The sequence below is a fragment of the Homarus americanus genome, unplaced genomic scaffold, assembly GCF_018991925.1.
Source record: "Homarus americanus isolate GMGI-L3 unplaced genomic scaffold, GMGI_Hamer_2.0 scaffold56009, whole genome shotgun sequence".
Lineage (NCBI taxonomy): Eukaryota > Metazoa > Arthropoda > Malacostraca > Decapoda > Nephropidae > Homarus > Homarus americanus.
In genome coordinates this window covers 2,671,938-2,697,352 of record NW_024739542.1, presented here as the reverse complement: position 1 = coordinate 2,697,352, position 25,415 = coordinate 2,671,938, and the positions used below count along the sequence as shown (strand labels likewise).

The 25,415-nt window shown below is 39.1% G+C and overlaps 1 protein-coding gene across 1 annotated transcript in view; it reads right to left on the bottom strand.

The window, feature by feature from the left end:
* LOC121874860 (nephrin-like) overlaps nt 1-25,415 on the bottom strand; it is a 148,148-nt gene that overhangs the window by 11,934 nt on the left and 110,799 nt on the right. The window contains exon 12 of the mRNA XM_042379150.1: nt 6,898-7,000. Within this exon, the coding sequence (XP_042235084.1) occupies nt 6,898-7,000 (103 nt within the window). The remainder of the gene's footprint in view (nt 1-6,897; nt 7,001-25,415) is intronic.

Below are 25,415 nucleotides of genomic sequence, written 5' to 3'. Positions count from 1 at the left end.
TTTCTCCCTTTCTTGCTTATATTTCATCTTTCTTTTCCTCTCATTCATCTGCGTTCCTCTTGGTGTGTGTGTTATGCCAAAGTCTTCGTTCTATTCAATAACCCGGTAATTACCCCAGAACGAAGCTATTTTTCCCAACCATTTATAGATTCACTCCCATAAATTATTTTCAATAGTCTTACATTACATATCAATATAATTTCCTTCTATCAATCTTTTTTACATCAACACTGTACCTAACATCACAACTCTTCAATTAATTATTTATGCTATGTATTAAAACGCACCATTCATGAATAAATACTATATCTAAATAGGGGAAAATAGAGTCAATTTCACAGTCTTAATGGGGGCTTAGAGACGTAGATTACACTGACTGTTTAATAGTGGAGCTAGTCACAGACTTCTGTATTAAACTAACCCTCACCTGGTCTTTATATCGCCTGTTATTTATTGCCTTATATCAATAAAATAATAATAATTCTCTCTCCGTCATTATTCAGGTATATTACTTTAGTTTATGAATGGTGTGTCCCATTCTTTCCTATATAACCCACACTCATTAAAACTGAACCAAAAAGTGCTAAGCGGATTACAGTGGTTGCAAGGTATCCGGCGGAGCTATCAATGTAAACCGTATGTAATGAACCCAAACATACACAAAAATATCACTTTATCAACAAGGAGTTGCCAAGGGAATTTTAGAAGCTATACAGTGAAGTGTGACAACAATGAGGATGACAGTCACGTGTTAAGCTGCCAACTCAGACAGAAAAAAACCCCTAGCTAAGTAATTGGAACTGAGATTAGATCATTTGTAAAACAATTCCCCATCCTCATCTTGTTGATGTTTCTCTCCCAAACTGATAAGACGTCTAATGTGGAGGAGAAGTGCAACTGGCCAAATTCTCTGTGACCGGAAATTCCCCACAGCATTATTTGGTGTTGACTCCCTCCATCTTACCTTGGTGGAGGGACGAGGGGACCTTGTTCGGCGACACACACCAGTTAATACATAATATCCTGACAACGGGGGTTAATTATTAGACCCTTGTAAACCCTACTCTGTAATCCTTGCGCTACCGCTCACAGGATGAGTGTGGGGTGCACAGTAGCGCTGCAAGCGGAAAATAAAAATCAATCAGAACACAACCACATAGGCATGCCCTAACACATCCTCATACTAAAGCTCAAGTTCCACCTACATGCTGGAAATGAAACACATATTCACGGCATTATAAATGTTGAATGGATATTGTCTTATAATATTCAAGATTTCATTACGTTAAAATTACTGAAATAATTCACCATTAAAAATAAAATCTACTCGAACAGCCGCATAAATAAAAAAATCTTTTAAAGTAATATCATGAAAACAGTAAATAATGGTTGTTTTTATTTGTTCAGTAAAATTAATTAAACTAAGAGTAATGCATGATCGGCATAGGGAATACCAAAGGTTGTAAATAACTTTTTTTTCATAAAGTTTAAACCGTGTTTACAAGCGAGATACCCACGTGAACGCCTGAGGTGTCATTAACCTGTAGCTGAACTTCCCTCATCAACCCACTACCTTGCTCAGTGTTTATAACCCTGCTTGTCCTTTCTCTTCACGTGTGTAATATAAGATACAACTTCCCCTTTCTGTGTGTTACAGTATGACTCATTCAACTTTCTCTTTCTTTTACAATAAGACTCACCCAACTTTCTCTTTCTGTTTACAATATGAGTCGATCAACTTTCCCTTTCTGTTACAATATGACTCATTCAACTTAATCTTCGTGCTACAATATGACTCATTAAATTTTCTCTTTCTGTTACAACAAGACTCACCCAACTTTCTCTTTCTGTGTTACAATATTGCACCCAACTTTCTCTTTCTGTATGCTAAATGTCGTCTAAAAATCTAAAATCTGTTGCCAGATTTCTATTACTTTTTCATTCTTCAATCATAGACTTAATTAACTTTTCGTATTCTCTCTGGATTTTACATTTCTTAAATTTAATAATTTTTGTTCATACCAATTTTTAATGATGTATTTCTAATTCCCTATTAAGCGTTACTTTATACTTACAAATTTATCTTAACATTCTGGTGATAATAACCTCAGCTTAGTATGTAAACAATGATTTTTATTACAATATATCTATCGATATCAATTCCTTAATTCTTGGTCCGCTAGACGGTGATTATTATAATGAATTACAGTAATATGCAATACACTTTATCTCGATATTTATCCACCTCACTCTTACGTTTATTAGTCACTGGTCTCGCGCTTTAATAAATAAATAATAATAATAATAAACGGTTTATTAATAGAGTTGCAGCCGGTGGCTGAAAATATACAGACTTACATTTGATTTAGACAATGATATAATATGCATTGAATACATTTACAGGGCTGTACAGTACATAAATCAGGAGTTGTTTATTATTTTAACAATAGATGGGATGGTGCTGTTCTTATATCTATCGGTGCGGGCTCTTATGGGCTGAATTTTGTTGTAGTGGCGGACTGCTCTAGTTGGGTGGGGGGCTGCCGGTGGCAGGAGGTGGTGATGACGAGGGTGGTGCATTAGTGTGTGTGTGTGTGTGTGTATGTGTGTCGTAATTAGCTTTAAGTCGATACCACACAGCTCATACACGGGATCATTATTTGGGTGATGCGAACTTCGGGTCTTACTGTCCTTGAAATTGAGTTAATCACAGGAAGGAACAAGAAGTGAGAGGCTACTCCTAAGTAATGACAACACCATCACTTACACGAACCAGTTACACGTATACTGAGGTGGGTGTCATCCTTATCACTATGTACAGTATATGGAAACAAAACTGTACACAACGTGATTTTAGACATTTACGATAACCGACTGTAGTGAATAATTCATCTTGAGTTCAATAACACACGAGACAGTAAAAATAACCTTTTGTAAAATAAATAAATAACGAAGAATAACAGCGGAGTTGTTCATTGTGTACTAATATACAACATAACACTAAGACCACAACGAAACAGAGAATATAATAAACATGAATAACACATACCGAGTCTTCTGCAGGTGTTGAGTTGCTCGGCTGAGGGTTCATCTCACCTGTGGAAATGAGAAGGAAAATAAAGATGATGTTTGTGTTTTATAGTGGGATAAAACTTTACTTATACATACCCTTAACAAAATAATTTTTCACATACAACCGATTCCTAATTTACGCTATCACTAAAATGTTAACAAAGCAAAACACACTGTCAGCAGGCAAATAACCGATATCTCTGTGCTATAATCCTAGGAGAAATGTAATGTCTGTGTTATAATCCAAAGGAAATAAAGTGTGTGTGTGTGTGTGTGTGTGTGTGTGTGTGTGTGTGTCAGCAGAATGAGGTCAAGTCTTTGAGCCGAACACGAGTACAATAATTATAATAGGAGTCACTTTACCACAGTGTTATTAGCGGACGCGTTTATGGGTTGATGGCATCCAGGTGACACACTAAGCAGCTTCCCAGGTCACAGGTGTGTTGACATTTAATCTAACAAGCTGCACCTACTTTCACACCTTTTTGCACGTCTAAACACACACACACACACACACACACACACACACACACACACACACTTTATTTCCTTTAACCTACAAACTTCTTCACTATCATCACTGCCCTGGTTGTGAGCGTCACCATTGTCAGTAACTAACATCACCATCACTACCACCATCCCCACCACCTCTACATCAACCCCACCATCACTACACCACCTCATCCCCACCATCACTACACTACACTACACTACGGGAGTGAGGAGGTAAAAGGACTCATGAACCTAACGCTAATGAAATACTTCTTTTTTTCACCTCGTGTGTTTACATTTGATCACAGGAAACAGGCGACTCACGTGGCGCCGGACCTCCACCTCACTCCTCAAAACACACCCAATTTGGGATCTACAAATTGGTCAAAAGGATCCATTTCCCAAGGTAAACTTTTGATCGCAGACGTGGGTGTTTGGGATGACAGAGAGAGAGAGAGAGAGAGAGAGAGAGAGAGAGAGAGAGAGAGAGACATACATATGTGTTGATGTGCGGGAAGAATGTGTGTGTGTGTCTGTATGTATGTATGTATATGTGTATGTATGTGTGTGTGTGTTGTAATAGAAAAGTAGTAATCTGGGAACACAACAGTAAAATAATAATCTTCGGCCCTACATCTTTACTGTTCGAATGGATGAAGAAGACTACCACACAAACTGTTCAACAAATCCGTTTTCTAAGGACAGAAAACGCATCATCGCTCATGGCATTATAAAAAACAATATATATTAGGATTTCTTGATTCATTAGCAGTTGGTTGTAATTTGTTTATTTTAGAGAGTGTATGAATGAGGAAATATAAATCAACATTAAGTGATAGGAGCCAGAGACATCAAACTTAAATAATAGTTCCCCCTCCACAATTTTCTTTGGTAAGTGTTCGTGGGATGACTTGATACACAGTCCAAGATGTAAACAGTGACAGATATCTCTGATGATGAAGGAATAATTATTATTTTACGTGATATATTTCCTTAACCAATTTCCTACGCTTTGACTTTATTGATTTTACAGTCCAGGTTCGGATGCCAATTAGGAAGCTTTGGTAATAATTACATTGTTCATTGTAATTGTTTGCCAGAGATGACGATTCTCATATGGGACGCTAAATAAAAAAAAAAAAAAATGATGAGACAAACAACAACACAATTGCTTACGGGCTCAAATATGGCGCTACAATATTAATTTGCCATTAGTCCAACTGTGAGCAAACGGTGCCCAGGGTGTTAGTTATCCGTGAACTACGAGTTTTGTGCAAGATAATGGAGGATTTTTTACCTAAGATGTACACCTTGGCATCCTTTCATACTTATATATCTTGGCCTGATTCACCAGTCTGGCTGCACACAATTGTCATCACAGCTTAAAAAAAACAGTTCTTCAACTTTCAGGTTCAGTCTGTATCAAATGAAACCTTTAGAAGGCAATGTATCCCTTAGGTATTATTTTCCGGCTAACACCAGACTATTTTATTCAGCTGAAAGAGACCCTAACTTCTTAAGGGCTAAACCTAGAATTTGGCTCAGCCTGAACTGGGCATCAACAGCAAGGTCGTCAGTTGGTTACTATATATAAAGCACATTGCATATTTAACTCTCAGAGCAGGAAGCAAAACTCCTCAGTCAGATGTTTCAAAGATCCACTGAGTATTAACAATTACTCACTGAATCTTCAAGTTACTGATGAACGGACCAGCTCGCTAATGCACTGTGCCACTGACTCGCTATTCTAGTATTTTATTAATCCACTGATAAACTAACCCACCGATTCACTACCTATTCCACTATTTTACTGAATCAAGATTTTTTAACTCACTTTACTATTATTTCCTTGATACACTGACCCATTGATCCACTAAGTTAACCTTCATACTGATCCATTTACCCACTGATACACTGCTTCGTCAATCCACTGAGCTATTAATACATTAGTCTGTTTATCCAATTATCTCCTCTTTCACTGAGTTCGTAATTATCCGGATGAGTAAGTAATGGTGAACAGTATTATCGCTGGCCTGACATAACACAACACCAGGAGAACTCGAGTGAATGGTGAGAGAGAGAGAGAGAGAGAGAGAGAGAGAGAGAGAGAGAGAGAGAGAGAGAGAGACTTTAGCGTTTATAGAAAGCGATCGTTCTAACAGTTGTTGTGACCTGGCTCGATCGTTCTAACAATTGTTGTGACCTGGCTCGATCGTTCTAACAGTTGTTGTGACCTGGCCCGATCGTTCTAATAGTTGCTGTGATCTGGCTCGCAAGGCTATGTGGACGTATGCAAATCAACAGGAAGCAGTATGATAAACGCTCTACGATTCATTCGATTTAGATGTTGAAACTAAATACTTCGTTACCAGACACCTTTCAATGGGTGTTATAGACGGTGTTGTGTTACAGAAAATGTGAAATGGACACTACAAAATACATAAAATAATGACACAGAACGTAAGCTGTTTAATATAAGTTAATGATTGAAAAATAGTCATAAATTTCTTGCTATATTTAGTAAATTATATACAGCACTAGAATACACGTTGTTAAGAAATAAGTTACAAGTACAATTTACTCCACTACATACAGAATAACACGCTCACCAGTTTGTTACGTTACTGACCCGCTGTTACACTTCGCCTTACCCCCAATCTGTGTAAAAGGTGGGAACTGTTCTGATCTCACGTCATTTTTGGGGTAATTTATTCAATCTGTATTTATTATTATGAATTTATTTCCCGACGATTAGATGAGATATAACAGGTGCAAAATCTTATCATGTAAGAGGCTTTCATGATCTGCCCAACACCATTAAGTCACCTGACATATTTATAGAATATTTCCATCATGGCCATATCAAAAAATCTCATAACATCAACGATAAATATCTAACATTATCTCCACTGGCCAACTACGGTAATTCAGGGTTAAATGAGCATTAGCATTCCCATAAGGACCTTAAGGTATTTAAACCTTGAACTGTAGATAAGAAGTGGGTGCTGATAGAGAGACAGATGACCAGAGCTCGCAAGTTGGACATGAATTCCTGTGGTGGCTAACCTAACCTAACCTAACCTAAGCTAACCTCGGTACATGACAATCTATCGTGTTCATGACGGCTCTCATTTGTTCGAGAAATTATTTATTGTGGTGTAGATTCAGTAAAGGAGTATAAGCCAACTTAAACCAAATTATATTCGTACTTTACAACCATTATTAAACATGTTTTAGAATTTAGTCAAGATACTATTCACTGCACCTTTACAGATGGTAACGAACATGAAGTATTATTATGTTCCAAGATAAGACAAACTTAAGGGTCTTTACGTGATAGGTCCTGGGTTCGAAGTAGCAGCTGCGGTGATCACAAGGTCTGCTCCCTCATACACGTCCAGCTGTTCCGGGGGCTTGGCTAGCCAGATGGGAGAGTCTGGCCAGGGGTAAAGAAGAGGAAGATTAAGTAAATGCAACGGAAGGCAACTGGTACAAGGAATGAAAATAAAGAGACTGGTGTGGTGAGGGAGAAAGCACTAGAAAGTAGTATTGAGGGGAATAATGAAAGAAAAAAGAAAGAGAGAGAGAGAGAGAGAGAGAGAGAGAGAGAGAGAGAGAGAGAGAGAGAGCAAGATATTTCGAGAATCAGAAAGGGTTAACGGATAAGGAAGGAAGTGAGAACAATATATTTAAACTGGCGGAGATAAATAATTTAACAGGGAGAGAGAGACAGAGGGAAAGATTTAGACAGAAAGAGAGAGACAGTGAAAACGGCAGAAAGAGAGAGAGAGAGAGAGAGAGAGAGAGAGAGAGAGAGCAAACAAATTAAAAAACTAGAAGAACTCCTAAGTTAAAAAACATAAACAGTAAAGGAGGAAACTGGAAACTGGGTTAGAAATGGAACAGAAAAAAGATGGAATATTCAAGTAGATGATGACAGACAACAGTAAAAGCACACACGAGGAAAAACAACACCATAACACCTGCGCTATAAGTAACTCCTGTGCTATAAGTAAAAGCTGTGCTATAAGTAACACCTGTGCTATATATGACACCTGTGATATATGTAACACCAGTGCTCTCAGTAACACCTGTGCTATATGTAGCACCTGTGCTATAAGTACCACCTGTGCTATATGTAATACCTGTGCTATGTAACACCTGTGCTATATGTAACACCTGAACAAAGAAGACTAAAACAATTAAGACAGGTTAATGAGAGTTAGGTAAGAGTTATCATCTGTAAATCAAAGGAACAAAAGGTAAGTATAAATTAGTATATAAACCTGATAGGAAAAATAATCAACAATGGAATATATCAACTGTTAATTAATTATCACCCTTATTCAGTTGGAGCTTAAGGTGATTTTTAAGTTCATTGTGTGGACCAGAAGGTGAATGCATGAGACGTATATCTCAGAAATGGAGAAATTTGAGAGAAACTGTGAGCTATTATATATCAATTATATAATGGAAGGAAGTACTCACAAGGTGATTTTGGTTGAATTATACGAAATGGTTAAGAATCGTTATTTTTTGTTTATTAAATGCAGCTCTAAAGCATATCGGAATAATTTAGTTCACTGTTTTTGTGTTTTTAGTTTCTTGTAACTCAAACTTTTATTCACGGGTATATTTTTGTTTGTTTCATTTCCTAGTCTTTCATGTTACAGCGTGTAGCTAAGGTGTCAATTTTATGTATATGTTCACCAGTCGACGGTGTTAGTCTCAGTATTTTTCATATTTGTTCATTCTACTGTAATTACTATTCCATATAACATCATATAGTAATTTCAGAAAGAGTATTACAGACATACACACAAACACGACTTCAGGTACAGACACAAGTGAAAGTAATAAGTACAGGCACAAGTAAAAGTAATAAGTACAGACACAAGTAAAAGTAATAAGTACAGACACAAGTAAAAGTAATAAGTACAGACGCATGTGAAAGTAATAAGTACAGACACAAGTAAAAGTAATAAGTACAGACACAAGTAAAAGTAATAAGTACAGACGCATGTGAAAGTAATAAGTACAGACACAAGTAAAAGTAATAAGTACAGACACAAGTAAAAGTAATAAGTACAGACTCAAGTAAAAGTAATAAGTACAGACACAAGTGAAAGTAATAAATACAGACACGAGTAAGAGTAATAAGTACAGACACAAGTAAAAGTAATAAGTACAGACACAAGTAAAAGTAATAAGTACAGACACAAGTAAAAGTAATAAGTACAGACACATGTGAAAGTAATAGGTACAGACACAAGTGACAGTAATAATAAGTACAGACACAAGTGACAGTATTTATAGCTACAGATATGAATAAGAACAGGTTGACACCCCTTAAGACAGACTGTAAACACCTACAGCACACACCCTTTACAACTGACGTACACCCATTGTTTACACCGTGTTGAACGGTGTTGTAGGTGTGATGATATACAAGGTAGGAAGGACAACACTACCGGTTACACACACAGCGGGTATACTGCCTCACCTCTAAGCCATGTGGCAAGGAGACTCATTCCGTAAACCTGATTATCTTAAAGGTGCGTTTACCATACACCCCCCCCCCCCTCTCTCTCTCTCCCTCTCTCTCTCTCTCTCATCTTGCCCCAGCCAGCTAGGGGAAGACTCATGACCATTAGGGAAGAAGGACCAGCCAGCAACATAACACCACTTTTTTTACTAATGAAAATGTCCCTCAAGTTGATTTGTGAAGTGGGATTGATTTAAGAGGGATTTAGGATTTTTGTTCTTGATGTTTACGAGAGATCAGGGATTTATTTGTTGAGAAATATGATAATTAATTTACGAGATATTTGTGGTTAATTCTTAAAAGATTTAGGGATTCATTTGAAAGTGACGTCGGATTTTTTCTTCATTTGTGAGTGACGTCGGATTTTTTCTTGAGAGATTTAAAGATTAACCTATAAAATTCCAAATAATCCCAGTAGCCGAGTCTTTATGAAATATTTAAAGAAAGTAGATGTACGAATTAACGAGGATTTAATATTTCTCTAAAGTGGATTTGAGGATTTATGTAGAAAATAGGTGATTTATAATTACAAGAGGATTAAAGGATATGTTCAAAAAAGATTTAAGAATTATTTCAAAAGTTTATAAGCTTATTTTTTTAAAAGTAATTGATAGGATTTATTTAGGAAAAAAAAGGATTTATTTACAATATGTTTTAGTGAATTTACGCACAGAGATTCGTGTCACTGTCGGCTGTAGAGTTGTCTTTAACAATGTAAATATCTCTGTCTCAAACTATATATATCACGGCAGCTGAACTCAACATACATAGTATATAACTTAAGTGTAAATGCAAATTATAAAAAAAACAAAACAAGTTGCTTCATTTTTTACTCTCTAAAGAACAAAGGTCAAAGGCCAAGGTCACACAACTCTGTTAACTAAATAACCACGTCTGATGGGCCGATTCCCAAACCAATGAGAGGAAAGTTTCATTTGAAAAAAAGAACATAGCGCACGAGAGACAAATGTTATAATGTCATAGTAGAAACAAAACGATTTTTATTTTTAACACATATGATCGTTTCGCCTGAGACTGGTTCAGCGAAATCAGCCAGTCAGATACCTTCGTTCCTCCTCCAGATGTTACCTGAGTTACTTGTTTCTTATATATACGACAGCAGTGGTAGCAGTTTTTTTTTTAGGTAGAGATGAGAGAACAGTAACAGCGAGTGAATATATAAACTTGAAGCTCCTGGCGAAAGAACCGAGAGGATGGAATAAATGAAAATACACAATAGAGTTTGAGGGAAGACTACGCTTGGGATATGAGGAGGGAAGTATGCAAAGAAGCGAGAGAGGAGCGTAGGAAGGGGGATAGGAAAGTGCATGCTAAAACAGATATAAGACTTGACGAAGCTGGTGATTAAGAAGAGTGAAGATAACGTATGTGGAGAAGGTGAAATATAGAACACAAGGAGACTGACTGTATGGTGTGTAAATTAAATTCTATATAAAAATGGTGACGAAGTTTACATTTTTTTTTTGTACGAGAGAAATTATGAAATAAAAAGGGGGATTTTAGCAAGAGAATTGGCGTCAAAAAGATGATAAATAAGTGAGATAATGTTGAAAAATTAAGATAACACACACACAGGTACGCACGCACACACACACACACACAGGTGTACGCACACACACACACACACAGGTACGCAATGCACACACACACACACACACACACACACACACACACACACACCATACGATAAAAAAATGATGACCAAAATAATGCGGAGAAGACGGAAGAAATAAGAAACACAAATATAAATGAGAATATGTGAAAATTCATACGAAAAAAAACGAAAAAAAAAGAAAGATAAAGCCCATACAATTAGACTTAACGAAAGGAATGAATAAGAGAGAATTGAGGCAATGCATAAAAATGTATAAGAAAAACAACATAGCTTAAACATGAGATAATAATTATGAGAGTTTTGGAAATGAATTCAATTTACACAACAAACCCTTACGAATAATAAATTAAGTTTATGAAGGAAAAAAAATAGACCAAAACATTAACTTTTACGAAAGACAAGCGAGAGATAATGCGATAAACGTAGCGAATAACAAAGGCGAAATATGTAAAACAGAGGAGATTGGTATAATAAATAAGGAATATAAATGAATAGTAGTGGTAAATGGAATGTTTAATACGGAAGCCGGGGGAAGAAAGATGAGGAAGAGAAGCAGGAGGAGGAGGAAATGAAGAAGGAAGTGAGGCAGAAGATGAAAAAAAGAAATGGAAGGAGATGGAGAATGGGCAGTAGGGGAAGAGAAGGAGGAGAAGAAGAAAGAGGTGTAATAAGGGGAATTAATGATGATGATGAGAAGGAAATGAAGAAAAGAAGGAGGACAACGAGATACAGAGGAAGAGGAAGTGGAGAGGAAATGGAGGAGAGAAGGAGGAAGTGAGAGAGAGAGAGAGTGAGTGTACAAAACCACTAAGTAGTCATCTATTATATTAACAACGACATATAACAAGGAGAGGCATGAGTGAGAGGGAAAAGGGAGGGATGCTGTGAGAAATGAGAGAGGCTATTGATAAAAATGAGAGGGATATGGGTGTTGTGAGAGGGGTACAAATAGGAGTGAGAGGGAAGGTGTGTGTTGTGAGACGAGTAGTTGGAGGAATGAGAGGGACAGGAAAAGTTGAGAGGAAAGATGAGTGTTGTAAGAGGGACGCCGCGAGAAACGAGAGGGATGAGGGGTGTTTATGAGTAAAAAATGACCTTATGAGCAGTAAAGGAAAGTTTGAGAGAATTTTAAGTTTAATAAGAGGAAAAAACCGTATGGAATAAGTGTCTGTGAGAAGTGAGAGGGGTCTGTGAGAAGTGAGAGGGGTCCGTGAAGTGTGAGAGGTGTTTATGAACTGTGAGAGGGGTCTGTGAGAAAAAGTAAGAGGGATACTATGACAGGTGAGTGAGTGGGTTTGCTATCATGAACAGTACCCTTGAAATCTTCTTGGGCAGGACAGGTGATGGAAGACATCTCTGTGGGAGGAATGTTGGCAGGAAGAGTTGGTGAGTCATTAAAGGCAATGGAACGAAAGAGAAGATGAGAGGGATTCCGTGAGGGTTGATATTAAGAGGATTTTTGTGAGAGGGAAATGAGAGGGTTTCCAATGTTCTCCGTAAAGGCTGATCATGTAAGTGGCATTTTGTGAGAGAGAGAGAGAGAGAGAGAGAGAGAGAGACGCGTGTGTGTGTGTGTGTGTGTGTGTGTACAAGGGAGAGAGAGAGTGGAGGGGTAGAGAAACACCAGGCTGAGCAGAGTGTTAATGGCAAGAGGTGTAGTGTACTGGAACCAGCTAGCATTGGGGGAGTTATTGTCCTTGGGATATCGGTGTGAAAGTCTGAGAGAAAGTGTGGTGTGAGTGTGATGTGAAAGTGTAGAGAAGTGTGGTGTGGTGTGAATTGTGAAAGTGTAGAGAGAAAGTGTGGTGTGAGTGTGGTGTGAAAGTGTGGTGTGAAAGTGTTGGTTTAAGTGTGGGTTTAAGTGTGGGTTAATGTGTGGTGTGAAAGTGTGGTGTGAAAGTGTGGGTTTGAAAGTGTGGTGTGAAAGTGTTGGTTTAAGTGTGGGTTTAAGTGTGGGTTAATGTGTGGTGTGAAAGTGTGGTGTGAAGACAAATTTATAATAGAGAGATTTTGTGAAATAAATTGTATAAGAATATTTATATCAAAATGTCAGGGGAGAGAATTTTTTTATGGAGACTGTTTATGCTAAAACTCTGTGAAAATAGAAAGAGAGAGAGAGAGAGAGAGAGAGAGAGAGGTATTATTTTTGTGGTGGGTGGTCGAGGGTGGCAGTGATTAGTCAGTAGAAGGAAGGTGTAGCTGCCAGGTGACACAAGGGAGAGACACCAGGAGGAAAAAAAAAGAAAAAAAAAAGAAGAAGTCACTGACTGAGGATAATAGATAAAGGGGAAAGCAGAGGAAGCGAACTACGACGTGTTGAGACAGATTTATGGAGGTCCGTGGTGGTGGATGTCTGTGTTGGCTGGATGTCTGTGTTGGTGGATGTGGAGTGTTTGTGGATGTGGGGTGTCAGGTAGCATAAATGAAAATGTTAATTGTGAAGATCATTTGTATGTGTATTGTTAAATGTGTATAAAAATAGATAGATACGCGCTCCAAGGAATGTAATAATATATAACATACATACATACATACATACATACATACATACATACATACATACATACATACATACATACATACATCATACATACATACATACATCAGCACAGGAATTAATTATGTGAGCTATATAACATAAATACTTGTTGCAGCAGAGAAATTTAACATGGTCAGCTACTTAGACACCTCAGACACGCAATCCCCAGAGTTCACACCACCAGGAGAGATCCCCAGAAGTGACAGATTTGTACTTGAAAGGTGATATACTCTAGGTAGCACTCGTTGGATCTCTTTAGATTAGTGGAGGAGTTCTATATAATGTCTAAAAAAAACAGAAAGATAATTGTGTATATAGACAAAACTAAAACGATGTGAACGAAACGCTAGACGTAAAGGTTAAGATTGACATTTAAGAAGCAACCATGTATGTGAACGAGGGAAGATTTTGGCATGGAGTGTTTTTTGTTTTTTTTTCAATAGGGAAATACAAAGGTCGTGTAAAGAGATATATCTGAGGCTTTATTTGGGGAAGAGGGCAGCAGAATACATCTATTATAGAATTATGAACGAATGAATACCGCTGTTTGAGAGGAGCTATTTTGTGTGTGTGTATGTGTGTGTGTGTGTGTGTGTGTGTGTGTGTGTGTGTGTGTGTGTTTGTTAAAAAGTAATCTCTAGTAACGATAAGCCTCGGTAATGCCCATAAAAAAAAATCCCCCAAAACTACGAAAAAAAACCCCACACACAAACATTAAAAAAGAGGGAATTAGTGGGGGTAGAAGGAGACTCAGCCACTTGCCTGTATCTTGTTAATATTAAAGCGAGTAATGTCGTAAATCAAGTCGTGATCACCATCTTCATCCTGAGCTACATAATTAGGCTCAGCTTATTACCAGCGTGAGACCAAATTACTCAATCATTCATGACTCACTCCCAAGCTTGAGGATAATTTATTTATTCATTCATAATCATGTTTACCTCCAGACAACGTGTTATTGAAGGGAGACGAACTTATTTTTGCATAAAAGTCATAAATATCTTTTGATTTTTTTTTACATTTAGTTTATTGTCCATTAGTGATTTACTCATGTTACTTCGGTAATTATGAGTTATACTACAGACGTTAAATAATTTTTTGTGTAATTTTCTTCTGATATTGATTAACGCTTCACATACACACAAAGCGAACTTCTCTTGTCTCTGTATTAGAAGAGCATAACGCAATACACACAGGCTATAACTTCTATAAGACCCATCAACCTATAGGAGGGAAGCTGCGCCCTTAGGTATTTTATTCTGCCTAATACGAGAATTTATTTTTCAACTGAGAGAAACGCCAAGTGTAATTAATAAAGTTTTAAAAGGAAGAGATTTGTCATTAATAATTATAGTTGTCTGTATAATAGTTAGATTCTGAACTGATGACAGACATTCCTGTTATATCAGTCTTCCCTAACTTGTGATTCATGAGAGCCGAGGCAATCAACGATACTACGTAGACCTAACAGGTGTCAGTAGAAACTCTGATTAGTCCCTTGTCACCTGGGATTCGAGGTTGGAACTGATGTGTTGTAATTGGAGCGAGGCATTTATTGCACTAAAACTATGTCATCGAGAATATGCTAAAAGCCCCGCAGGCGGCCGCTTCACTGATGCGCTTAAATGAATGACTAACAAGTAGATAGTTGGAGCGGTGTTTGTGCCAGCAGCAGACAGGTGAAGGTAATGGTACCGCTCCCACACGCCTCTCTACATTTACACAACCCTGATATACGTTTTAGAATCAGCTCCCTTAGTTAATATTTAAACTGTCCCGTGAACTTCCTGCTCTCATAAACACCTTCTGACTCGAGGAACATCACTACCTCAGGCTGCGTTTAGTCGCAAACAGTGACACAGCTGACGTATCCAGAGACCAAGACACGCGCGTATCTTGTGTGCTCCGCTGGTGCGTGTCGCCACTGCTGCGTCTCAATGGATGGTACTGATTCAGCGCCGCTCGCATATTAATCACCAGCTGAATTATGTTCCCAAAGGATATCGCTGAAAATTATGGACATTGAGAGTTATGAATTATAAATTGTACCTCACTCTACCTTCGTCTCTTGTATTTCTCTTTAACTTTATGTGTTCGTCTTTGTACAAAAAAATATATAAATAAAGTTTGGACTAACTTTAATGAAACGCCGCTAATGAGATAGATGTATGTAGAGAAGGAAGCATACGATCATGACTCAGCGCCGAGTAAGAGTTTGATAGTGATGAACAACGAATTAGTAAACTATCTTGGTGGTGATTTGGTAATGAGGGGGGTGTGAAGGGGGTCAGGGGGTGTGAGTGAGTGAAGGGGCAGTGAGCGGTGGGTCTGAATATCTCCATTTTTCCCTCTCTCTTTAGTTTTCATTGATTTGTATCTTACTTTATCTTATATTTCCTTATTTGTTAAAAAAAATCCTAAGGGACAGTAGGTGCTATCCTGTCTGTCTGACTGTCAACCTGTCTGCCCAATTGCCAACCGGTCAGTCTCACAAATTGACAGGCTGTCCGTCGTACGGGATTACAGCCTGTTGTCTCATTGATTACCAAGCTGTGACGGCTGACCTATTACCTCATTACCAAGTAGCATATTTGATTCCTTGCCCATCTCTTTGATTACAAACCTGCTTTTCTGCTTCGCAACCTGTGTCTCTAATTGCCAGTTCGTCTGTGTAATTGCCAATCTATCCCTTTGACTGACGTCCTGATCTCCAATCTGTTTCTCTGCCTGGTGATCTGTCTATAAGGCTAGAGGCATATTCAAGACACCAAACCCGCTGTATTAACTCCGACAACTGATTTATTCACAACATCCCAAGATACTGGAGTCAGATTTGTGGTAGTGGATGATTTATCAGTTGGATATATGAGTGGAAACGATAAGAGTGAATTAAATGCATGGAGGATAGATGAGTGGGTTTGTGGTGGGAGCTCCTGCAGTGTTTTGGGGGGAGGAGAGGGAGGGGAATAACGGGATGATATATATATAGTAAAGAATGTTAAGGAGTAACTCGGGATGATGCAGTGGTTGCCCTGGTAAACACATCGAGGGATACTAGCAAAAAAGACCAAGATGAAGAAAGAAAGAGAAATAAATAAATTCACAAACAAACAAACAAACAAACAAAACAACCAGAATACAATATTAGGACTTTCTATTGAAGAGAATATAAGTTTATCTATAAAAGTTCCCCTCAAACTTAATTATACTGGTTAGTGACTATACGGTCTTTTTGGGCTACACCTTCACACCGGGTCGCACACCTTGTTATCTTAAGCTGTGGTTAATAATGAGGTGAACTTTGTCCTTGTATTAGCGAATTTGTTTAGATTGTATGAAGAATCTCGTGAACAATTGTGCGACTACGATATCATATAAAAGAAGCCAAATGTAAATACATATTATCCAGTATTAATAAATAGGAAAAACTATCAACTCTGTGATGTCTGGTCAATCGAGTTACAGTCATTCAAGGTATCAGACCCAATAAGCCCCTAACCTAGCCTAACATAATCGAAATTAATAATTAGTATTTAAGCCACGTCGTAAGGGGGTCTAATCTCAACGGACCGTAAATCTAACATGCCCTTATCGTAATCGTTAGGTCAAGTTTGAGGCATAACCTATTAACATCGGGATGCCATTTCACCCGTAACGTGGCAGAATCGTCCGATGAAAAAGCCCGGGTCAAATGTAAGCAAATTGACACGTGATTGTCTGTTTCTGAGTGGAGTTATTAAGATGAATGAGGCCCTCCCATCCTCGGGTGTGGGAAGAGAGGAAGGATGGATCAAATATCTAATGAAATATTTATCAAACTGCGCTGTGAGTCTTAGGCCAGCTACACACACACACACACACTAAGTTTTTCGCCCGGGTTTAATTAAGCTGAACAAAACTACAATGTTAAACCCGAACGTGTGGATGGAGAATTAACTGAGCAGTTTTACTTGTTCAGGCCAAAATCTTGGACTGTGTGATATCTGTTGATGACAAAAGATTAAATGTGCAAACTAGAAGCGTACAATCAAACCCGAACGTGCGGAGGCAAGTGCGATAATTGTTCAGTCGGAACCCAGTCTCTATGTTGGCAAGATGTCGAGCTATTCATTGAAGTGAACAACGTCAATGGAAAATTAAAAGCGGTCTCTGTCGATATTTTTAGAAAAATCCTTTGTGGAATATGTAGTGAAAATTATGTTTTTTGTAAGTGTGCATGGAAGATCCTTTTAAATGTGTATATAAATCTGAATACATTTATATATTTGTCGATACGAATGAATATACTCGTATGTGTGTGTGTGTGTGTGTGTGTGTGTGTGTGTGTGTGTGTGTGTGTGTGTGTGATAACGATGTCAGGTCTTCATGTCTCAAACACTGAACAACAACAAAAGTTATAAACCAGATACCAGACGTTTGCAAAGTGAGAGACACAGGAAAAATAGAACTGGTGCCGTCACTATCTAATTAAAAAAAAATAATCAGAGAAAAATACGTCGTCCTGTCGTCATTTCTCATCTCAGGACGCGGCAGGAGGAGCACCTGACACCTGCTGTGAATAGAGGGAGAGCGTCCACCTGGAGGGTAATGTGGTATTTCCCGCCACATCTAGATTGGACGGCGGCGCCCTCTGGGGACGTCCTGGCCCACCGTGGAAGGGATGCATTAATGGAGGCCTGTGAAACTTAGCGTGACCCTCGGATGAAGTCTGGGAGTAAGGGTTCGGACCGCCTTGATTGACCGCCTATGTAACAGAGGACCTAAACTAACAGGAGAGCAGCAGCAGGAGTCAGGTTCTCTGGTGGGACTACGGCAGGGATGATTCACAGTGATGGGAACTCTCTAACCGCGATGACAGGTGGCGTGATTGGGAGAAATGGGAAAACCATCATAGCCTCTAGTGAGTCTCTCCCTACACAACTCTGGTCTGTGTGTACCAAGATGCTGCCTCACACCCTCCCTTCACTCGCTAGTTGGGTATATCCCGCGTAGTCTGTAAATTTTATCTGATTTAGCTTTTGTTAACTGATATATTGTTTTATGAAATGTGGTTAAATGTAATTCACTATTTTGATACGAAATATTATTAAAATACTCCCAGATGACATATAACTTGGAGAAAAACAGTTGCTTTTATGTGAACTTACTGATAAAACTACCATTGACATAATCCTACTACGGTATCGGTAGACATGGCTGTGTGCAAATCTGGATCAGGTATACGTAATATCAAAGCTGTACTATCCTGTATAAGATAAACAACGAGTCTGGTGGAATACTCCGGGTAGACAGTGGTCGTCCTTGATCTAGTCGTGGTATTTATCTGTTATTATGAATTAAAACCGAAGCTCCGAAGATTGGGAATGTGAGCAAAGTACAGGCAGGTAGGGGAGGTGTTCCTACTGGTGAGTCAACGGGCTTTGATGATATACTACAGGCAGGTTCCGAGTCACGTAACTAATGTGTAGCTAAAATACCATCTAGAGGGAAAACTATCTGCTGTTAAAGTATAAACTACATAACAAACTCTAGCGTTCTTAAAGATAACGATATATCTGTCTGTTATACACGTTTGTTATAGACGGTATTTAAGTGATGGTGAGAGTGGACGTGTCTTAGAGCCAGATGTTATTGTGCTCACAGCCATTGATATATTCCACCATCCACATCCGACACCGGCCACAGTGAAGCTTTAAGATATAAGGCAATATATAAGCACTACATTTTCTAAGCTACTGAAGTTACTGATGGTTCCTGAAGTTATAATATGTGCCAGTGAAAGTGATTTTCGTAAACCAAAGGACTTAAATTTTGTCTCAAAATTGTTGTGTTAATATCTGTACTTTAAATGTCTGTAACTGTTAAACTTCACTTTTTTAACTCATAAATGTAATAGTATTTATATCAGCGGCTGGTGCTATCCAATGTCTATGATTTTGAATGTCGACAATATTTTTCACCATGTTTTAAATGTATAATTAATGGCGAGTCTAATAAAATATGTATTATTAGGAACATATTTATATAATGTGCTTCTGATGGATTTTAGTAGATGACAAAGCTACTTTTCTATAAAGGTTCTACTTTTGATATCGTAATCATAAAATTAAAGAGCATCATTATTTTGTCCGGTAGATGTTTGGCTGGACAGTATTATGTGTAACTCTCATACTCAGAAGGAGTTTACTGGACATTTCCTATTAATACGTATTAATGGCGAGCTTTTCATAATGGTGTAAAATATTCTTTGTCTCCAGGAAGCGGGACTTTTTTTTTTTAAACTGAATTAACATATTTTTGAGTGTCAAGAGGAAATGAACATGTGCACTCCATCAGTCACCTGCTGGATAATGAAAGTTTTCTGAAACGCTTTTTTCTGCGAACATATTTAAGTGTGTGTGTGTGTGTGTGTGTGTGTGTGTGTGTGTGTGTGTGTGTGTGTGTGTGTGTGTGTGTGTGTGTGTGTGTGTGTGTGTGAGTTGCCCAGACGACTGACTGCAGGTGTTGCTAGATAATGTGTACAACACATCCATTACCTGCCTCATATATACATACATACATACATGAATGCCTGTAGAAGGGATCACGTGAAGAATAGCCCCTTAGCTTATTTCACCATATGAATAATCACCTTAATGCTACCTAGGCCGGAGGGGGAGGATTGTTCAGGTATATATAGGATGTCCCTAAAATGTTCTACCTCCCTCCCCCGCCCTGTCTGCTCTGAGACACTGTGAGTTGGAGGGAGGGAGGCAGGGAGCAGGTTGGGAGGGGAGGGAGCAGGCTGGGATGGAGGAGCAGGCTGGGAGGGAGGGAGCAGTCAGGGGAGGAGGCAGGGAGCAGTCAGGAAGGGAGGAGCAGTCAGGGGAGGGAGGCAGGGAGCAGTCAGGGAGGGAGGGAGCAGGTAAGGAGGGAGGGGAGCAGGTAAGGAGGGAGGGAGGTAGGGAGCAGTCAGGGAGGGAGAGAGCAGTCAGGGAGGGAGGGAGGCAGGGAGCAAGCAGGGAGAGAGGGAGAGAGGCAGGGAGCAGGCAGGGAAAGAGAGAGACAAGGACATTTATATGGGACACCCTATAATCCTATATAACCCCAAATTAGTCAATGATAGTGAAAAAAATTCTCACTCAGTGTGTTGCTTTATATAATTCAAAGAGATTATTTCAAGTGAGATGCGTAATGATTCTCCTAGATACCTAATTAACATACCAGACTACTGATATATTCTCTTTACTGGTGAAATTCCTGTTTAATCAATATACTCCCGGCCACGTAAACCTAGACTCAAACTCTCACAGCAACTGGGAGGCGACAAGAATGCGTCTGGTCTCTTAGTCGCTATCAGTACACGGTGAGTTCATTCCCTCAAGATCGTTCCCTCCATCACAGACACACTACCCCTCCTTCCCTCCCTTCCTTCCCTCTCTCTCTCCCTCCATCCTTCCCTCCCTTCTCCCTCCCTCCATCCATCCTTCCCTCCTTTCTCCCTCCCTTCTCCATTCCATATTTCTCCTCATTACGGGAACATTTCTGCCTTAGTCAGCTCAGGTGTGGCAGGTAATATGACTTACGACTTTTAACACCTCTTTAGATTATGAATAGTACTATGATTATACTCTTAAGGTAAATATGCTGATGTTTATAAATTCGTCTTTGTTAGTGTGAATTAGACCCTGAACAGCTGAATTCTTTTAAAACAGAAGTAAATAAACAAACGTCGCAGCGTTTATTAAGAATATTACCTGTGAATGTTTTTCTCTATCTTGACTACATAAACACTGTCACTCAAGAAAACATATCATCAAATATTTCGTGTTTATGTTTGAAGCAGGCGTTCCCTCCTCCCCCCACCGAGGGTAGTACAGTACCAGGCCCACGAAGCAACACAGTCCTCTGCCCTTCGCCTCATACAGCTCATAGTGTGTTCTTTACTTCACTCGCTAGTTATTAATGTCCTAAAGTACGCTATTTATTTTACCATTACTGGCTGTGTTCCTCAGATAACAATATACAATACACTTGGCTACATTACTCCCCTCACGCTAGTTTCTTCAGCCTACTTGAGGTAATAAACTCACAATTTTATTATCATTTGGCTGTGATCGTATCGGTTCACTTTATGAAGAAATACTCACAAAATATCATCTCACACAATACTAAGGCACTAAATAACCACAGGTAGATGTTATTTTAGAGATTAGAACTCCAATATGTTCAGCTTCTGTTCTTTAAGTCCCACAGTGGAGCGCAGGGAGAGGCTATTGTAATGTGTGTTATCGACTAAGTGGAGCTTATGGGTCGGTACAGGAATTAATGAAGCATACAGCTGTCCCATCTGTCATCACAACCAGCTTTTGACAACTTGTTCCAGATGTCATTGTTTGGATGACATATATGTATAGAAAAAGCAAATTAATATCTTTCATAAAGTCATTACAGTAAGGTGGTCACTAGCTTCCTCTCTTAAACATTTAAAAAAATATTTCGTTAAGCTTCAGAGATATTTCGTCTTTTATACTAAATAGATGAACAGTATTTAGCGGGAACAACACAAGTCCTCCTCACATACGATATAATATACATACACAGATCTTAACATCACGACAAATAACATTCTCAGTGTACACCAACTACTGCTGGAGTGTCAAGCTGAGAGGATGAAATAACAGTGGTCGTACGGGAGGGCAAAGTGAAGTATTGTGATAAACATTCTTGTTTATAAGAACGAACACACTGACAGATCTTCCATGAATAACCACACTTGGTGGTGATTTAACTGTTCTTGATGTCTCTTGTATGGTAGTTACTGAGGGAGGAATTACAGGTGAGGATTTGTCAGGTGATGTAGTGTAGTTAGTGTTAAGAATGAAAGTTGTATGGCCTCCACAGTCAGCTGGAATACACTCGTTGAAACCAAGAATGAAAGCATCATTCAGAGGTCACTATTTTAATAAGGTAATATCAATCAAAGTATATAATATCAACTTAGACTATTAAACATCAGTAATCAACACCCTCTCCCACCCCCCTCCCTGCCCCTCCTCCCCAAAAAAGAGAGCGAGGAAAAACTACCCAAAAGTTTTCTATATTAAGTAAAATTACATCCACGTGCCCTGACTGTGTGGGGGGTAACTAGGGGAGGTGAACCGAGAACCAACCGCAACAAAATTTACTCAGGATATTTCTCATTCAGATAACTGACGCTCAACAAATATTGAGAGTCGACCAAATCGTAGCCATTGGAAGCTAAAAAAAGAAAAGAATTTGTGAACAGACTATAATTTTCATGTATGTATGTATGTATGTATGTATGTATGTATGTATGTATGTATATTATTTTTCCTGTAACACAAGTAATCATAATCTAGTATCAACTTTCCATAAAAACTTTGACTGTAAAATGACTGTATTGTGAAAATAAAAAAGTAATCACTAAACACACACACACACACACACACACACACACACACACACACACACACACACACACACACACACACATAAGAATGGCCTGTCATAGTCCACAATCCCCGGTGGGGCGGGCGCTCTACGGCAAAATCCACGCGTGTGCGGGAATGACGTACGCTGATTGGTTCTTACCCACCATGACATTCGCCAGTGCCTCTTCCTTTACCATTAGGTTAGGGAGAGCTTCGGGTTACCCTAAATATCTGGAGTTTTAAGGTTAAGTTAGGTTAGGTTTGGTTACCGTAGTTATGATTGTTGTGGTCAGGTAGATTTCAGACTAGTTAGTATGAGCAGATTAGGTTAATTAGTATGAGCAGATTAGGTTAATTAAGTAATTTTAGTTTAGTTAGGCTAGACTTTGATAAGATTCGATCAGGTAAAATTAGTTTAGTATCAGGTTAAGACAGGTGAGGCCAGATGAGTATGGTGATAATGGTGACAGGGATACAGGTGGACCTCATGCCCAGGTGCGCGTGGATTGTACCAAACTTACAGCCGGTCATCCAGGGTGGCGAGGTGCGGGTGCCCCTCTTAACACACGAACCCAGAGAATCATGTGTATAAAATCTTTGAAGGAAAAGTGTGTCTTAACCCCAATTTCACGTGATTACACACACACACACACACACACACACACACACACACACACACGCACACGCACACGCACACGGCTCTCATTCTTGCATTGTAACACGGAGGCGTAGTGTAAGTTAACTCTTGGTGATGAGGAATATTTTTCTTCCTTAATATCTTGCGAAACAATCATAAAAAAAAAAATACCAAAGGTCTAAAATACCTCAAATGTCCCCCCTCCCCAAATGTTGAGACTAACAGAGAAACGTGTTCGTCGTTGAGGAGAAACAGACGAAACAGATAAATCAACTATGAGAGAGGAGGACAACACGCATAACATACCTTAAGAGACACTCATATCTCCTTCAGTAGCTTCTCTTGCCGAGTTACTTAGATTACGAGTTACCTGCCTAAGGAGTAGACAAATATGCGGAGAGCAATCTGTCAGAGGTAAATCATTCACGAGTTAATTCTTCAGGACAGCAGTAGATTCCTCATCGTACTGTACCTCTCTCTCTCTCTCTCTCTCTCTCTCTCTCTCTCTCTCTCTCTCTCTCTCTCTCTCTCTCTCTCTCTCTGCCACCATCAGCAATCAGCCCCGGGAATAACAGCTGCTGGTGAGCGAGGGCCCTCCCGACTCTGCCTCCTTTAATCTTGACAACCGACTTTGATTTCACCGCTATAGCCTCGGTCTTTCCTTTTGATCGAGTACCACCCCCAAAGCCCCCTCCCCACACGTCCCCTCTCTCATGGCCCCTTCACGACCCTCCCCTCCCCCGCGACGTGTACTGTGATCGTGGCAAACTCCAAACTCAGCCCATACTTTTTGTCAACGTCCTCTACCAAAGCCGCCTGTTGCTACACTAAACAGTGATCCTATGAACGAACCTTTGAGCTAAAGCGAGGATTTCTGTCAATAGTATAAGCGTTTGTCTCTCTCTCTTTGTATCGAGAAGCAGAGGGACTAAGGGAGGTTTTCATTACGCTTTTATGACGTTTATTTCCTGCTTATTTAGATTTTATGACTGCATGGGGGAGGGGAAAGTAATATGTATGTGAGAGTGTGTGTGTGTGTGTGTGTGTGTGTGTGTGTGTGTGTGTGTGTGTGTGTGTGTGTGTGTGTGTGTGTGTGTGTGTGTGTGTGTGTGTGTGTGTGTGTGTGTGTGTGTGTGTGTAGTGTGTGTGTGTGTGTGTGTGTGTGTGTGTGTGTGTGTGTGTGTGTGTGTGTTACATGATTAATTTTATTGTTTAGTAAATTCTTCTGATGCCAAAGCCAGTAATATGAAGTATTATATAAGATACCTGAACTGTGTTAAACAATATTCTCGTATGCTGAGGTGAACGGGCAAGAACACGTCGCTGATGCCAATACAGTATGTTTGGCTGTAATAGAATTCAACACGACTAATGATTTTGCTGTAAGTTTAACATTGACCAATAAATAACTTTTTTTAATTAATCGCATTATTTCAGCCAGTTCTCAATAATATCTTAATTCCTAAAGTGCGAGTTTAGCTGAATGTCGATCTGTTCCTAGGACTTGGCGTTCAGTTGTGTCGTATTGAAATGTTAATGACCCTTGAGAACTTATTACAACACCGAGACTATATTTGTTTCTGTGAAGACAATGAAAACGTAAAATTTAATAAAACTCTATTGTTGTGTCAGAAAGTCTACCAGTTCTGCCCCCTACAATACTACACAGAAGAACACCGTCATCATTCTTCACTATAACTGTCTACGAGGGACCCTTGCAACACCAACATTCCTTGCAAGGTAAACAGCTCTCAGCAACACAACTTGGGACCTGAAGGGCTATAAACCCAATTGGTCAACGGTTGTTTGGTAGTTTGGAGCAGCAAGCTATCAAACACCAGCCAGCAATTGGATTCCATGAGCCTCAGGTCCTAGTCTGTGATTTCTGGCGCCCGAATCTGCTTTACTGCTCCGTGCCGTCTCGATAAAGTTTCCCTGATTGGCTGTTGAGGTACATTACTGCTGTTAGGATTACTTGCTTCGTTTGGTATTAACTTCCTTCTCTCCGTATTAACTAACCCAAATGCCTTAAATACCAGGGATTAGTAATATAATTTCTT